Source organism: Canis lupus, chromosome 16 (assembly GCF_048164855.1).
Source record: "Canis lupus baileyi chromosome 16, mCanLup2.hap1, whole genome shotgun sequence".
NCBI lineage: Eukaryota > Metazoa > Chordata > Mammalia > Carnivora > Canidae > Canis > Canis lupus.
The window spans coordinates 36,166,571-36,184,644 of NC_132853.1; the positions used below are offsets into that span (position 1 = coordinate 36,166,571).

At 51.0% G+C, this 18,074-nt stretch overlaps 1 protein-coding gene across 1 annotated transcript; it reads left to right on the forward strand.

The window, feature by feature from the left end:
* Positions 1-12,960: 12,960 nt before the first annotated feature.
* Positions 12,961-17,560, forward strand: HOXB13 (homeobox B13). The gene is made up of 2 exons (XM_072780218.1): positions 12,961-13,729; positions 14,901-17,560. Exons 1-2 carry the CDS (start codon positions 13,126-13,128, stop codon positions 15,152-15,154), a joined length of 858 nt encoding a protein of 285 aa, XP_072636319.1. The 5' UTR covers positions 12,961-13,125; the 3' UTR covers positions 15,155-17,560.
* The last annotated feature ends 514 nt before the right edge of the window (positions 17,561-18,074 follow it).

Sequence of the window (18,074 nt, forward strand, 5' to 3'; positions counted from 1 at the left end):
CCCCAAGAGCAAACTCTCCGGGTGGTGGGAGGGACTTCAGCTAAGACGAGTAGGGCAGAGCAGCCTGTAGCACCCCCTCTTCAGCTTCTGTATCCAGGGCCACCCCACCAGTGTTTTCTGGAGTTCCTCCTGGAAACAAGTTGGGGCTGTGGGGTGGTTGATACAGCAGAGCTGGGCGCCTTGGAAAGCCAGAAGGGGTGTGGGCTGTAGGGAGGGAATTCAGGGATGAGACAAAATCCTGGCTCCAGACTCCTTCACAGTCCCTGGGAAAGAGGAGTGGGCATCCTGATCCTCTTCTCCAAGCTGAGAAGTCACAGCTTCTCCTCTGGCTGGGCACCACCAAGCTCAGCTCACCTCCCAGTTTGGGAGGTCGTGTTGTGTGGGTGTGGGGAGCAGTGTTTCTCCATAGGCATGAGGCCAGATCAAGGTTGTAGGTTGGTTCTTCTTCTCCCAGTGGAAATCCTCACCTTCTCCTCTGATACCAGCAGCTACGACAGAAACAACCCGTTATTTACATATGTATAGTAAATTTGACAATCTTTCCTTCCCTCCTCTGTCTCTTAGCAGCCCCAGGGAAGAAGGGTAGGCAAAGAAAATCACTTCCACTCTACTGATGAGGAGACTGAAGGTCCGAGCGAGGAGGCAGCTAGCCCAAGGGCACTCAGCTGGCAACACAGAACAGCGGGGACAGAAGTTCAAGTTCCCCCTGCAGTGATGCCCTAGGAGCAGAAAGGAGTAAGAGATAGCAAAACTAGTCTGGATATTCCACCTCAGAAACAGAGGCTGCTCTGGTTCACTTGGGAAGCATGGAGGTCTCTCAGGGCATTCCCAAGGAAAGAACTGGATAGTTCTGGCCTGATAACAGCAATTTTGCCTCTAGGTCTGGGACTATATTCAGTCTTTGACACTCTCTGAGCCCTGAATAATCCAAGGACTCATCAGAGGATCCTATTCTTGGCTATCTGAGAGTAGGAAAAGGAGGGAGGGAGGTCTCCCCTTCCAAGAGCAATAAGGGAACCAAAGAGAGTCAGGAAGTGGTGGTGGTGGGGAGTGGGGCCTGCCTGGCCCAGCTCCACCGGCTCTGGGAGGAAGCAGAGACAACTGTGTAGCATTCCTGGCCACAGCCAGCGGCCATGGACAGTGGAGCCTGTAAGAATAAGTTGCTTGTCCAACACAGAGCAGTAATCTTTTTTGAGGATGACCAATACCTTTGAGAATTGAGTTGACCCAATTAATGAATAAATGGCATGGGAAAAAGGAGCAAAGGAAACTGGTATGAGAAAAAAAGAGGAGGAAACACAAGTTAAGAGATGTGGCAGCCAAATGTAAGGTGTGGATTCTTTTTAGGTCATGTTTTGAAAAACTAATGGTAAAAAGAATTTTGAGACTGCTGAGGAAATTGAAACATGGATAGTATTAAGGGATTGTTGTTAATTGTGTTACATATGATAATCACATGGAGGATTTGTTAAAAGAAAACAAAAAGAAAGATACTAAGAAGTCCTTATCTGTTCAACATTCCGACTGAAGTAATTTTGGGTAAAATAATGTCTAAGATTTGTTTTAAATTGCTCCAGGAAAAAAAAACCCTGAAATAAACTGGCTATGAGTGACAACCGATGAGGCTGAATGATAAGTATAAGGAAAAGATTATTTATCCTCTTCTGCATAGGCAAATTTTACTTTTTTTTTATCGTTTCCTGTATATGTGAAATTTGCCATAGTGTATATGGGAAATGTGAAATTTTCTATTTCAAATTTACTGAAAATATATCAATAAAGCTGTGGATCCACATCTCCCAGAAAACCGCACACACGTACCAACTTTCGATTTCACAGGGTGAGCCCATGGAAGCAGGTGCAGAATCCTAAAGCTCTCCAAACACCGTTTTTCCCCACGAAAGGACAGAATTAGAAAGTGATTTAACGGCAGATCAACCACACTGTGTTCTTCTGTTCTTTGCGGTGCTGTGGGTGTGAACAGCCCAGCAGGGAGACCCGAAAAAGTTTGGGTTTCAGTCGTTTAGCTCTAGGTGAAAATCTCCCGGCAAACCCGTTGTTTCCCAGATAGACTCAGCTCCGAAGTGAAACAGGGTGGTGAGAGTGGTGATATAGAGGCAAACAAAGGGAGTTTGAATTTAGTCCCCACATTTACAGTTTTAAAGATCCGGTGTGGGGGGAGGTCACTGGTCTAAAATAACTATGTGTTAAAGAATTCCTTTTTAAAAAAACTTTTAAGTGTTTTATTTATTTATTTAGAGAGAGAGAGAGGCAGAGACACAGGCAGAGGGAGAAGCAGGCTCCATGCAGGGAGCCCGACGTGGGACTCGATCCTGGGACTCCAGGATCACACCCTGGGCTGAACGCGGCGCTAAACCGCTGCGCCCCCGGGCTGCCCAAAAATTCCTTTAAAAAAAAAAAGATTTTATTTATTTATTCCTGAGAGATAGAGAGAGAGAGAGAGAGAGAGAGGCAGAGACACAAGCAGAGGGGAAAGCAGGCTCCATGCAGGGACCCCGACGTGGGACTGGATCCTGGGACTCCAGGATCACGCCCTGGGCCAAAGGCAGGCATTAAACTGCTGAGCCACCCAGGGATTCCGCGCCCCCCGCCCCGAATTCCTTTATTTTGGAGTCAGTATTTTATTTTCCCCGAACCCCTTCATTTTTCCCTTTTCCCATTCGATAACTTCTCAAATGTCCTAGGTCCATTTTCAGCATCGGTGTACTTTCTAATGGGATTGGTTTACATTTCAGAAATTGGAACCAGCTCCACATTTGAACAGGGAAGAGAAAGTGAAGTGGTCAGAGCCAGGATTTGGTGCCATGAAGACGCGGGTTGGAGTCCAGGCTTCATCATCCATTAGCCTCTAGAAGTTGGACAAATTAATCTCCTCAACCTTAATTTTCTTATCTACAAAAACCACAGTAACCATGGCCTTCTGCTCAGTTCTATTGTTGGGATTAAACGAAAGTTACACACGGGGCATTGATGGTCCTCAGCAAAGGACGTGTTAGATTAGAATCACAAGAATCCCGAAGCGGCAGCCTGGAGAAGCCTGAGGGGCAGCGGGACAGACAGGGATGTTGGGGGGGATGCAGGTGCGAGGGGCTGGCCCAAGGGGCGCGGGGACCGCAGTCCCTACGCCTGGTGCAACAGGCTGCGGCGCAAGGCTCTTCGCCGCCGCCGAACAAAGCAGGTTTGGGTCCAGTGGGAATTTTCACCTGGAAGTAAAACCTCTGCCTTAGGGTAGGGGCTCTCTGGGAGGAGGGTGCACCTCCTGGCACAGAGGTCTTCGGGTGGGTAGAAGGAGGCTCCCACTCTTTCTCCAGCGGAGCTGTCTGAGGGTAGAGCCACCCATCTGCGGGGCTGCTTTTCCAAGAGTGGGTGCGGGTGAGTAAACCCGACTGGGCGCCGTTGGAGTGCGTTCCACCACATTACTAAAAAATTGGCTCCACCAGGTGTTTACACGCCCGGAAGTAAGGGAGGTAAGGCTCTAGGACTAAAGGGGGAAAGTCTTTAGGCTGCCCCTCCTCTTGATGGAGAGTTGTTCCTAGGGCCCTTTGGTTCCTATGAAATGTCCTTTCTGGAGGGAGCCACTTAGCACAGATCTCAGGCCACGAAGCACCATGGATGAGGAGCTGGTCCACCATCCATCTGTGCCTGCCCTGGTCCAAGCCTTGGCGAGTACCCCTGGGACAGGTGATTCCTGAGGCTAGAAAGGCCACACAGAAGGGGCAAGCAGGGGACAAATGAGGCAGAACCTGAAGGTAGGCTGGTGTGGGAGATTCCAATCCAAAGCTGGAGGGCAAGTACCCCGAATTCCTGTCTGCATTATCCTCCAAACACCCGTAGCTGGAGATCTGGGCTGGGCTTTGCCAGATCCCAGTGGTTATTAAGGAATTGTGTGTGGGGGAGGGGGGATCCCTGGGTGGCTCAACGGTTTAGCGCCGGCCTTTGGCCCAGGGTGTGATCCTGGAGTCCCAGGATCAAGTCCCAGGATCAAGTCCCACGTCAGGCTCCCTGCATGGAGCCTGCTTCAACCTTTGCCTGTGTTTCTGCCTCTCTCTCTCTCTCTCTGTGTGTGTCTCTCATGAATAAATAAATAAAATATAGAAAAAAAAGGTTCAAAAAAAAAAAGAAAAAAAAAGGTTCTCTCTTTAAAAAAAAAAAAAAAAGGAATTGTGGGGGGGGATGGAGATATGGGGGTCTGCTTACCATGGCTCTTCTCCAGGCCTCCAACTGGGCCTCTGGAACTGAGCCTGGTTCTTAGGGAAAATTACCTGGCTAACCTTAGGAATAAGAAACTGAGAACTCTGGTCTTGTTCAATGGGTCCAGAATAGCCAGACCGGCAGTCCCTTAGCCTGGGAAGAGGTGCCTTTGCGGCCAAGCTTCGGCCCTGTAGAACCTGGTAGACATGGAGTGAAACTTGTCGAGCTTCTGCACGCTCACGTCCCACGTCCCACTCAGTCTGGCATTTGGGAGTCTCCTGGGGCAGACATGGAGAGGGACCATCAGGGCATTACTGCAAGTTCCAACATTGCATCTAGCTGCCATAGTTGCCTACCTTCTGTGTTATTCATTTGTCCTGCTCACTATGGCAGCTAAAAGTTGTCTGGAACCACAGAACTGGCCATTCATCCTGAGGTCAATTCATTCTGACATTTGGGCAAGATAGCTTCTTTCCCTAGGCATCTACCACCCAAACACTTGAACACATCACTGGCTAAAATGATCTCTAAGGATCCCCTCCCTATACCAAACATCAACTGACTAGTTCCAGTAACTACAGAATTTGGGACTTCCTATTCTTCAAGGAAAGAAGAGAGAAAGCGGAGCCGTACATATCCCCCAATCAGAGCTGGCTCTAATTATTTTTCTTAAGATTTTATTTGCTTATTCATGAGAGACACAGGGAGAGTCAGAGTCACAGGCAGAGGAAGAGGCAGACTCCCTGTGGGAAGCCTGATGCAGGACTCCATCCCAGGACCCCGGGATCACAAACTGAGCCAAAGGCAGACGCTCAATCACTGAGCCACCCAGGTGCCCTGAGATAGCTCTAATTCATGATTTCATAGGAGAAAGCTTTTCTATCCTCTTCAGCTCCGAGATCCTTAGTCCCTGGTGTGAGTTTCTACACAGTAGCCTCCAAGATCAGAATCTTCTCCTAAGCCCTACCCTAGCCATATAAACAACTTGAGGGAGAGCAACATTCTTCATGTCTCTGGGGGAAAGCTTCTGGCATCCAGGGCCAATAGCAGCTACAGTCTCCTCTAATTGTGGACAAAGCTTATAGACTCTGTGGAGACTAAATTAAAAAAAAATTTTTTTTGGCAGGTGATTTTCCGATTTAAAGTGAAGGATATTTCATCTACTCTCAAAGCTCTTAGAAAACCCCTGGAGGAGGCTAGAGGGGAAGAAGTACTAGTTTAAACCCAAGTGATCCAGAGCCCACAGCTCTGCTCCAACCCCAAATCTCCGTTAATGGAAGAGTTCACTGTGCATGGCCCAATATCAGCTCTGGATATTTAGGGTCAGTGTAGACAGGCAGCAGACAATCAGCCAGATTTCTCCAGGCTCGTAACATGTTGGGGTCTGGGGAAAATGGCTGGCCCAGAAACTTGGTGGCTGGCCTGAGATGGACTTTCCTCCAGATCAGAGCACTTAAGTAGTAACCAGAAACTACCAGATGTTATCTTAGGCTGGGGCTGAGATTCAGAAAAGTGTGTGTGTGTGTGTGTTTATGGACAGCACAGAGGTTGTTTTCTTTCTTTCTTTTTTTTTACAGAGGTTGTTTTCAAGGAGGTAGTCCTTTGTGGCACTTTTCCCCTCCTATCATGGTTATGCTTCTTCAATGAGAGGAACCCATGAGCACCATGGACAGGACAGGCCTTAGTAAGCTTGGATTATGGGCCATTTTTCTTTGCCCCATCGTGTGTGTTGTGTGTGTGTGTGTGTTGTGTGTGTTGTGTGTGTGTGTGTGTGTGTGTATGAAATGCCTACCTTTCTCCTTTCCAACTTTGTTTCTTGGAACAGATAGCTTAATGAAAAGCAAAGGGAAGATTTTTTTGGTATAGAGGTGGGGGAGAGATAGAGAAAAAGGAGGTGGATCACAAGATGGTCAAATTCTGGATCATTGGGAAGGTCTCAGGCCTCTTCACAAGGGAAATGGGGAAATAAGAACAAAAAATTAAATCTCTCAAACTGTACTCTCCCCTAAGCCTCAAACCTATAGCTCCACTTTAGGCCAGGTAAGTGGGTTTGGACTTGAGGGGCCAGGGCCTTGGTGCTGACATTCCACTTGATTGCAGAAATGGAAACTCAGTCTTCATCGTCGCTAGGAAGGTCTATACTCTAGGACCCCTGACAGTAGGCAGCATTTATCCTGTAATTATCACCTATAGTCATGTGTCCCTCACTAAACACGGAAAAAACAAGGTGGAGGGAGTGGGGTGGGGAGGTTGTAACTCAAATTACTTTCTGGAAGTTGTAGGTAGGTTTTCTGATATATATTCTACATTCCTGAGACCCATCCAGGATCACAGGGGCTAGAACAAAGGAAGCTCAGTCTCTATGGTCCTGAGAAGCTGCTGCAAACCCCAAAGATATTGGTTGTGAGTCTCCATTTGAGGATCCCACCTCTGCTACTCCACTTCCAGCCTTTGTAAGATCAGGAAGCTAGAGGGCTCCTCAGGGCATTACAGAATGAGGGTGGAGGAGGTGATCCCCTCGCACCAATTTGGTCCTATTTAATGGGCTACTGTGAAGTTTACACCCTGGGGCTGACTGTCCCAACTGAGTCAGCCCCTGATGGTTGACTTACGGAGCCAGGTTTCAGGGCAGGGCTCCCTCAAGGACATAATAACCATGCCCTGCCCTAGATCCTTGCAGAGTAATCAGTGGCCAGCCCCAGGGCCTAGTTGTGGCTCTCTCTCTGGTTTTCCTCCCCACTAATACCCTCAACCTCTGAGAATGCTCCCTTCTGTGCTTCTGCTTGCTGCTGCTCTTCTGCCCAAAGTGAGCAGCACTGAGGCAGATTTAGAGAGCTGGGCTAGACCTTCTCTCCTTACACAAGCAGATGGGAAGACAAGGCTCAGAGATTGGAAATGACTGCCCAACAGAACTTTGCGTAAAACTTGTGCTCTGCAGTGCTCTAGGCCCCAAATTCCTGGTGGTTCAGGCCAGATCCATGCTGGACTTCTCTGGTTTGGGTGCGGGGTGGGGGTGGGGGCGGATAACTGAGGTCTATTCTCCCCAGCAAAGCCCAGGGTGGGAAGAGGGGGCTGGGGACTTTAGCAGCCCTTCCAGCTGGCACACAGCACACGTGGCAGGCAGGGACCAGCCTGCTTGCAGGCCCACAGCTGCAGGACCAAAGGACTAGAGGCTCTTGATCTCTGTTCAGCGACCCTCAGTTTCCTCCCCCCTCGCTCCCTCCGTCCCTCCACTCTGGACCCCACTCACGGTTCTTGGGCTTGGCTGAGTGCATCTCTGGTTTCCAGGCGTCACCAGGGCAGGCAGCAGTGGCCGTGCAGTGGCAGCTAGCTGCTTCCCCTAACAGACCATCTTTTCACTGCAGTGTTCCATGCTGGAGGCCGCGATCAATCGGCTCATTTTGTAGCTCTCCTCAGTCCCTGCTTCTGAAGCACTTGGATTTGTCCCGAGAGGGCCCCATCCCTGGGATGTCTCCAGGCGTCCCTGGGTGGGGAGGAACGACAGAGTTGACAGTAGCCTCCTTCTGAAGAGTCCGGTGTCCAATCTCTGGTCCTTGTAGCTCCTGTGCCTGGCCCTCAAATTTTCCCAAAGACTTTTCTCGAAGATCGGGAGAGTCCCCAGTTGAGTTCATTTCCGAGAGAAGGGCCTGGGCTCCCTCTCAGCCCCAGCGGCTGGCAGGGCTCTGCGGCGGGCCACTGGCTCCAGGCCTCCCTGCAGACTTGCCAGGGGCAGGCTCCCCGCCGCCGGAGAGCTGCCGCCCCACAGGCCCCTTCCAGACTTGGGAGAAGAACAATGGAAAATTGAGAGGACCGGAAAGGAAAAAAAAGAAAAAAGCGAGTGTACTGGGGGGAAGGGGACAGAGAACAGTAAATCAGGGATAAGGGAGAAATAGAAAAAAAAAATAGAAAGAAATGGAAAGAAAGAAAAGGAGGAAGGAAAAAAGAAAACGAAAGAAAAAATGAAAGGAGGGAAAAGCAAACAAAGAAAAAATAGTGTAAGGGACAGGTTGCGAGAAGGGGACCAAAAGATAAGTAAAAGGACCCCAGGATGGGGGTGGGTAGAGGAAGGAAGCACCACAGACAGAAAGAAAGAACTCCCGAAAAGAAAACTCATTAAAATCGAAGGGAAGAAAGGCAGAAAGGAGAACAAAGATGAAAAGAAAGATACCAAGAGACTAAAGAGGGACGAAAGAAAACACCGAGGGGAAGGAAAGATATTAGAAAAGAGGAAAGAATAGAGCACACCGCGTTAGGCCTTTTGTATAAAGGACGCGACGCCAAGCAGTTTAGCGCAGCGGAGCCCCGACCTTTTCAGGACAGGAATTGTCGGCGCCACAGATAAATTCTCTTTATCCTCCGCGGCCGACCCGAGGCCTGGGTCGTGCGATCTTATACGTCGTTCCAGGTGCGAGAGGGAAGCCTCGGGGCGCTGATGGAAGCCACTGGGCGCTCATCTCGCTTTGCAAAAAAAAAAAAAAAAAAGCATAATTTAACAAGTGTCCCCGGTGGGGCGAGTGGGCACCTCTCGCCCCCTTCCCCTCGCTGGCGCCCGAGCCCGAGCCCGAGCCCCGGCTGGGGGGGGGGGGTGCTGGGGGGGGGGGAGCTGACACCGAGGTTCCAAGTCCCGGTGGCCGGAACCCCTGGGGGCGCGGCGGCCGCGCTCAAAGGCCGGGTCGTAAAGGTCAGAGGCTGTCTGTGGGGCCGCGCTGAATGGGCTCCCGGAGGTAAACAGGCTCTTAACTTTCAACTTGGCCTTGACCTTCCTGGAGGTGTCTGGGCGGTATGTAAAGGAGCCGCTGAGGCTTTCAGCGCGTTTGGCTGGGTCGGTAATGCTAGCCGGGGGGGTGCGGGAGGGGGCGGCTGGCGGGGGGCGGGGGTCCCCCGGAGGGTCTGAGTGGAGGCTCCCAGCAGGACACAAAGGAGTCTGCGGGGCTGGGGGAAGGGTTGGCTCCGGCCCCCGCAGGCTGGGAGGTCAGGAGGCCTGGGTTGTTCTGAGACCTTAGCGGAGCTCACGTGGAGCTCCTGGGAGGATTTGGAGGCTCTGAGCCTCAGTTTCTCTTCGTGGGAGTCTCAGGCATACCCAGAGCTATGAGAGGCAAGTGAGAAGTGACCAGTACTCTATTTAGGGCAACGGTCCTTTTCTCTTCAAATAAGAACAGGTGGCTATTGTTCATGAGACACGGATACACTTACAGAAGCACACATAGAGCTCATTTTTATTCAGTTTATAAAATGCTCTCAAGTGCAAAATTTCACTTAGTCTTCACAGCATTCCTGTGAGGTAGAAATCATCGTCCCCATAAGGAGGCAGATAATATTTACAGATAAGGAGAATTAGTCCTACCTTATCGGATTGGCAGCTAAGATCTATAAGTCACAGACAGATGCACATACATATATGTGTACAGGAAATGGGAACACATGCTTGTATGCTAATAAATATGATATCCAGAACTATTCCCTGGGATCTAGTAGATACTAAATAAATTGCAGAGTATGACAAACACAGAAACAAAAATCCTATAGTATTTATTTGTGTTGGAATGTATCTGTTTCCATAGGAGTGAATAGCACAGCTGCAGAGTTTCACACACATGAACTAGAACCCTACACCCCCAAATCACAAAGACAGGTAGTGTTGCTAGGAGTCTTTAAATTCTTTTTTTTAAAAAAAAAAAATAAATAAATAAATTCTTTTTTTTTTAAAGATTTATTTATTTATTCATGATAGACATATATATATAGACATATGTGTATATATATATATATATATATATAGAGAGAGAGAGAGAGAGAGAGAGAGAGAGGCAGAGACACAGGCAGAGGGAGAAGCAGGCTCCATGCAGGGGGCCCGACGTGGGACTCGATCTCGGGTCTCCAGGATCACGCCCTGGGCTGAAGGCGGCGCTAAACCGCTGAGCCACCCGGGCTGCCCGAGTCTTTAAATTCTTATATTTAATTATTTTCCTTCTAAAAATAGAGATAAAACTGATGTACAGTAAAGTGCAGAAACATCAAGTGTACAGATTGGATTTTCACAAAGTGAACACACCCATGTAACTAGCAAGCAGATTGAGATCAAGAACATTTCCAGCACCCCAGAAGGCTTCCTTAGGTCACCTCTGAGTCAGGAACCTTCCTTCCCAGGGTAATCTCCTCTGACCTCTATCACCACAGATTAATTTTGCCTGTTCTTGAACTGCACAGAAATAGAATCATACAATAGTTACACTCTTGCATCTGGCTACTTTCACTCACATATCTGTGTGACTCATCCATGTTGTGTGTGTGTAGTGGTAGTATTTTTTTATTGCTACATATTACTCCATTCTTTAATTATAGCATGATTTACTTACCCATTCTACTACCTGTGGACATTTGGGTTGTTTCTGTTTTTTAGCTCCAGTGAATTAAGCTGCTTTGGACATTCTAGTACGTGCCTTTTGATGGACACGAGCATTCATTTCTGTTGGGTATATGTACAGGAATGAAATTGCTGGGTTATAAACTACAAATAAAATTATTTATTTCTGAATTTAGGGATCTATATGTCTGTACTGTCATCTACCAAGTAAAAACCAGTGAAAAGGGGCACCTGGCTGGCTCAGTTGGTGGAGCATGTAACTCTTGATCTTGGGGTTGTGAGTTCAAGCCCCACACTGGGTGTAGAGTCTACTTTAAAAACACACACACACACACACACACACACACACAATAACAAAGTGAAAACGTTTTAGTTTTTAGGTACAAATCCTGGTAATTCTGCACTTCATTATTAGACAAGCAAGAGGCTATGACAAGAAACTAGAAAGCATCAAAGAGATATCTTCTCCTTTTCCTCTCATAGGGTTTTCAAATACAATAAAATCTAGTGAGAATTTTGTGCTTGGTGTCTTCTATTATTAGCAATTTTCATTGAGGGTGAGATATAATCTCCACTACAATCCCACAGCTTGGGAAAATTTCAGTTTGCATGAGCCATTTTCTGAAAGATGGTTCAGGTTCAGGTTCAGGTTCAGGTTGGTAAGGTTGGGCATGGCAAAGCCCACCTCGAGTCAGAGTGGTTTGTTCCACACAGTTGTCACCACCCTGGTGTGGAAAGGAAAGTTTCCTGCCTTCTCCAGAAAATCTGAGGGGTTCTAGAAAAGTAGACTCAGAAGGATTTTATTTGGGTGGGGTAGCGAAGGAAACAAAACCTCTGAAGATTTGTGAAACAAATTGGTTTGAGTCTTCTGAAGTGCTCTGTATGAAAGGGCTCAACAGGGATGCCTGGTTGGCTCAGCGGTTGAGCATTTGCCTTCATGCCCAGGGCATGATCTTGGGGTCCTGGGATCAAGTCCTGCATCGGCTCCCCACAGGGAGCCTGTTCCTCCCTCTGCTTCTGTCTCTGCCTCTGTCTCTCATGAATAAATAAAATATCTCTTTTTAAAAAAGGCGGGGGCTCAACAGAGGGGCCTCCAGAAATTCTTGCAATGGTGGGGCTCTCTCTTCAATCCCTTTTTCCTTCTAAGGAAGTGGAAAGCCTGGAGGAAGCAGATAGGGGTCCTGGGCTTTCTGGATACTCAGCTTGGGTAGGAATGTGTCAGGGTCAGAGTGAGTCACCTGGGCCTCTTGGAACATAAGAGGAGAACCCCAGGGCAGAGAGGCTAGACATCTCCACACAGGGCAGGCTTCTTCTTTCTTGGGGTCCAGAACCCCTGCAACTAATGCATGGCCAATTAGGCCTGGCTTCGCAGAAATTCCTTAGATCTCAGAAAACGAGGGAGGGAAGAGGTCCTCTTTTCTGGCTGGTACTTCAGGATTTTATAAGATCCGTTCCCATTCCCTCCTTCAAGTTGTCTCTTTCTCCCTTTGTGCTGCTATCCCTGCCTCTCTCTCTCTGAATATACAGGTCATGCGTGTCCTCTCTCCTACATATCTCTCTCCCCACCATTAAATGCAAATCCAGACCCCCCTTTCACAGGCTACATCTAGAAACTTCATTTCCCCTTCAGATCTGACCGTTGCACGTCCCAGGCTCCAGATGTCCCGTCTTCTTCCGAGCTCTTGTCCCCCTCCCTCTCCTTCTGCCCCACCCCGATCCGGGAGCGGCGGGGCGGGAGCTGGGATCCCCGGGGAAGGGGCTTGCCAGGCACTTCCCTGGGCAGCGTATTACGCGCATCCGGAATAGGAGGGGCACCTGGAATGAACCGGGTTGCTGGTAGCCAGGACCCAGAGCCGGGGGCTCCCAGAAATACCCTTTGGCCCCCATTTCCCAGCCTCTTCTGGTTCAGGCACATTCCCAGGTTCCCCTTTCAGGCACAGAGCGGCCTCCCGCCCCCCCCCCGACTCCCCGCCCCCCCTTCCCCTTGAGACACACGTTTTATAGGGGGAGCTTTTTATTCTCTCGTTAAACCAGCCAAAGCACCGGAGACAGAGAGCCGGGGAGGGAGAGGAGGCGGCGGGGGCGGGATGGCCCCTGTCTTCTCTCCCTCCGCCTCCCTCCTCTCCGCCCCCCCCCCCCCCAGCTGGGTAGCTCCAAACTGGAAAGCAGCTTTCCTCTGCGTTCTTGTTTTCACAGGCAATAAAAGTGAGGGAGAGGGAAAGAGGGAGAGACGAAGGGAGGGAGAGAGGGAGGGAGGGAAGGAGGGAGGGAGGGAGGAGAAGAGACAGAGAGGAGCAGGGGTAAAGTATTTTCGCAATTTCTGCCCCGAAGATTTTATTAGCCTCCTCCCGCAGGCCGCGGCCAATCAGCGCGCGTGCCCTGGCACCTGCGTCTCCTGCGTCAGGGCGGCCGGGCTGAGCGAATGCAGCGCCGTGAGAGCTGGGAGCGATTTAAAACGCCTTGGATTCCCGGGGCCTGGGTGGGGAGAGACGGCTGGGTGCCCCCCGGATCCCCCCGCCCCAGCGCCCCATGAGCGGACCCTCGGCCCCATGGAGCCCGGCGACTACGCCACCCTGGACGGGGCCAAGGACCTGGAAGGCTTGTCGGTAGTGGGAGGGGGTCGGAATCTCGTGGCCCCGTCGCCGCTGGCCACCCACCCGGCCGCGGCGCCTCCGCTGATGCCCGCTGTCAGCTACGCGCCGCTGGATCTGCCGGGCCCCGCGGAACCGCCGAAGCAGTGCCACCCTTGCCCCGGGGTGCCCCAGGGGGCGGCCCCGGCTCCGGTGCCTTACGGCTACTTTGGAGGCGGGTACTACTCCTGCCGGGTGGCCCGGAGCTCGCTGAAACCCTGTGCCCAGGCGGCCACCCTCGCTGCCTACCCCGCGGAGACGGCCACGGCCGGGGAGGAGTACCCCAGCCGACCCACCGAGTTTGCCTTCTATCCTGGGTACCCGGGACCCTACCAGCCAATGGCCAGTTACCTGGATGTGTCGGTGGTGCAGACTCTGGGAGCCCCCGGGGAGCCTCGCCACGACTCCCTGCTGCCTGTGGACAGTTACCAGCCCTGGGCCCTCACCGGTGGCTGGAACGGCCAGATGTGTTGCCAGGGGGAGCAGAACCCACCCAGTGCCTTCTGGAAGGCAGCATTTGCAGGTAACTTGCCCCACTATGTTTGTTGGGTCCCCTTGGTGCTGCTGACTGTGGGTGGTAGGCCGTGCTGGTGCTCGCAGGGGGAGGAAGTGAAGGGAGATTTGGGGCCTGTGAGGAGGAGCTTGTGCTCATCAGTTGGCTGTTAGGACGCTGAAGGAGGGTTCAGGCAGTTGAAGAGACAGGGTGGAGGCCCCAGAGGGTCAGCATGAGGGGCCTGAGCTGGGTGCTATTGGAAGGCTGTGGGCTACCAGGTACCTTCATCTCCTTAGGAGGCCTTGGGACCTGCTTTTCAATATGTCCAAGTGTTTGATTCTTTTTGCTGTTGACGGGAATCAGGCTGTTCTACCTCGCAGATCCCAGGGTTAATTCTACCAAAAGGCTAAATGACTCTCTATTCAGTGAGTAATGGGGATGGGGTGGGTAGGAACATGGATATTGAATGTTCTGTGAAGAATACAAACCCTCATTTTCTTTCAGATGAATTTTTCAGTTTCTTTTCAAAAATATTTTATTTATTCATGAGAGACAGAGAGAGCGAGAGGCAGAGACACAGGCAGAGGAAGAAGCAGGCTCCATGCAGGGAGCCTGATGTGGGACTGGATCCTGGGACTCCAGGATCACGCCCTGGGCCGAAGGCAGGCACTAAACTGCTGAGCCATCCAGGGATCCCAATTTTTCAGTTTCTAAAGGAAAATTTAGATTCCCTGCAGTCATAATTTAGGGGCATGTGTATGTGTGTGTGCGTTGTGTGCATGTTGGGGGGGGGGGAGGTGTGTGTATGTGTGTTTGTGTATTGGGAGTGGGAGCAGAAATGTGTTCCTTTCTGCACTTAATTTGCCTGTAGAATCTATGAGAGTGGCCAAGAGTCTGAAAATGCATGTGAGGGTGGATATATGTGACTGTGGGCAAAGGTCTGGCAGGGTGTGATGGGTGTGTTTGCAGACCTGCAATGCTGAGGACAGGGATGGGTGAGGATGGCTTGCAGGAACCTGGTCTTTCAAAACCTAAGTGGTCATCAGAAAACAGCCAGAAGTCAAGGTGTCCCCCAGTGCTTTGGGGGAGTGGTTGTGTCTGGGTGCTCCCATAGGATTGCTTAGCTTGTAGGGCCTGCGTTTGTGCGTGGGCTCGTGGGTGGAGGTCTGAGTGTGGCTCCCTCTCTCTTCTTCCATGGCAGAGTCAGGCACACAGCACCCTCCTGATGGTTGTGCCTTCCGACGTGGCCGTAAGAAGCGCATTCCTTACAGCAAGGGGCAGTTGCGGGAGCTGGAGCGCGAGTATTCAGCTAACAAGTTCATCACCAAGGACAAGAGGCGTAAGATCTCTGCGGCCACCAGCCTTTCAGAGCGCCAGATCACCATCTGGTTTCAGAACCGCCGGGTTAAGGAGAAGAAAGTCCTTGCCAAGGTCAAGACCAGCACTACTCTGTGAGGGAGATCCCTGGCTGGGGGAGTGGGGGAGAAATGGAAGTATCCTAGGGAAACCAGGAGCCTGCCAGCGCCAGGCTGGAGCACAGGACTCTGCCGAGGGGCTCCCAGAGGTTGCACTCTTCCCAGGCCACAGCTCCTGGGCTGTTCCTCAGGGATGGCCTGGGTGCCCCCATATGTTTTAGGGAGCCAGTGAGGCCCAGAGTTACAGTCCAATCCACCAGAGCCACATACCACCCACAGGACCTGTCGCCAGTCACAATCATTCATCCTGGTAGTGGTAATAGTCACCATAACCAGTATGAGTTGCCATGATAATTAGTTTCAAATTTTTATCTAGAGCTCTGAAGAGCACTTGAGAAACTGCTTGCATGGATTGAACTGATAATGAATAAACTTGGAGGGAGACCCAAGGCAGGGAAGCTTCCTTTGCATCCACATCCATTTCCAAATCCTGTCCCCCACCCCAGTGATTGCAGCAGATAGGAGAAAAGGCAGATTCACTCCTGTGACTACCATTGCTCATTTGGCATTTTTCTAAGATGACCCCTGGGCAGGATGGACAACACTGGGGGGTACCTCTCCCTCCCTCCCTGCCCACACCCTGGGTTGTATGCTGAGGTCTCAGAAATCCCATCCTTAACTCTTAGATTTTGTCCTTGTGTGAAAATGAAGCCAGTGAACTGCCCTCCTGAGTCCTCCTGCCTCCAGAAAAACTGAGTTTGAGAAAGCTCCTGGATAATTCATCATCTCTCATTTCCTCCCCTAAACTTTCCAAGTCTTCCCTTAACAATCCTGGTGGTTCTGTCCAGGTTATAGTTCATTGGGGCATTTGGGAGTTGCATGAAATAGGTATTTGTGGCCTTGTAGACGTCCCCCTCCCAGGCACAAATAGTTACAGAACTAGGGAGTAGAACGCTACCCTATTGGCAGGCACATCACAAACACGCTGGAATAGCCAGGCTGGAAAGAAAACCAGAAAATGGCCCTTCACCACCCATTCTCCCTCTGCTTTGCTTCTACTTGACATCAGGAGAAGTTGTGGGTCCCAAGCCTGGGAGATGGGTCAGGCCCCTTTGTGAGTGAAAAAACAGTGGGTGGCAGAAGCGCAAAGACCCAGGTGAGGCGTCTTAGGCAAGAGTGGCTGCAGATCTCTTTCCTTTTCACTTTGTGCTGGTTTGGTCCAACTACCCTGAATCCTGGGTAGGTGGAGGATCATGTTGGCACCAACTCTCTTTTCTCCATCCACATAGACAGAGACTGAACGTGTGGAATTGTAGACACCTGGGGCAGACATGCTGTTCACAGAGCTGCAGAACCCAGGACCCTGACACGGAGCCTTGGTCTCTGTGAGGGCTCCCTCATGTCACGTACCTGGGCCCACTGCCCTGTGGGATTCACCACCTTGGCTGCACCGCCAAGTCAGCGGGTTGGCCCTGGATCTTCCTTTGCCTGGGCCGACACACTCCCTGTGATCCAGAGCCCAGGCTCGAAGTGGAGAGGACCTGTACAACCCAAGATCCCAGACACCGCCAGGAGCAGCTGGTGAGGCCGGCGGTGACTGTCTCAATGGTGTCTCAGAGCTGGCTCAGCCTCCTAGTTCTCCAGGAAGCCCTGTGTAGCCAAGGCACGTTTACAACCCCTGCTGTCAGGTGGGATTCTAGTCCTGGCTCCTTTCCTGGGAATGAGTTGAGAAGCAACTCAGATTCTCCTTAATCTATTTACCAAAGAGGAACCCAGGGCCAAAGGGGAAAGGCTCCAGAGGTGGCCGTCACCCTCCCCTGTTGGGACTCCTTGACTGTGTCTGCTTAAGGGAGAAGAGGGGAGGTGTCAATTTTGTTTTGTTTTGTTTTGTTTTTTCAATTTTGTGATTAAAAGACAAAACAAAACAAACCCTTCCAAACACCCGGGTCCCGTTTAAGCTCCTTGATAAAGCACCCGGCTCAGAGGAAGTTACTTCCTGCTTTTCATTCTCTTCTAAGCAAAGTCTCAAGCGAGTAGTTTTTAACTTCAGGGGTCCTCAAGGATAGTGTGTGCGGACCCCTCCCTCGCTGCTTCAGAAGTGGCCAGACTTCAGTGCACATAGGGATGTGGGCAGGGTGCGGGAGAAATGAAGGGGGCTTTATGGTGCGGGGTCCCCTTCCAGAGGAGAGGAAAGACCCCAAAAGGGGCTGACACTTGGACTAACCGAGCCAGCCTAGGTGGAGCCCTCAAAAGGAGTCAGAGACCTCGAGATCCTGTCCTCTCCGGGCTCTAACTTCTCCGCTACCAGGGACTTAAAGTTTCGTTGTATTATTCGTTCGCAATAATTTCAGAACGAACCAAAAATTTGGGATTTTAGAGATTTATTTCGCTACCAATGTGAGTTTGTGGATTATTAAAAAGGCAAGGTCGCCCCCTTCCGGCAGAAGTTTGCTATTTCAGGGAAACCCGCCGGGCGGCTGGGCCTGGACTGTTCCCTCAAGGAGCCCCAGGCTTCCGGATGCCTGGGGTCTCCGGCCTCGCGGGGTTGGGGAGTTTGGGGCAGCTTGTGAGAGCGACGGGACCCGGAGCCGCCAGAGATTGGGCCAAGGTATCTGCAGATGTATCGGTCCAGCCAGCGAGAGACCAAGAGGCGGGCGAGCAGGGCAGCGCGAGCGATCTGGAATAGAGAACAGGCTCGCCAGGGCTCCAGAAGCCAGGCCGCGGCGCCCTCCGCCCCGGGTCCAGGTCCTCCAGCGGACGGAGTATTTTCTTTATCTTCCTCCGCAGAGCAGTTCGCGGTGACACCCTCCTTTTTTCTCCTGGGAGTGAGGTATGGAACCTATGCAAAACAAAACAAATTTAAATTTCGTTTGGCTTTACATCCTTTCATGAAACCCCTTTCCAAACACCAATTTTACTCCCGAGGCAAATTATACCCCCTCCCACCCAGACCGAGCATT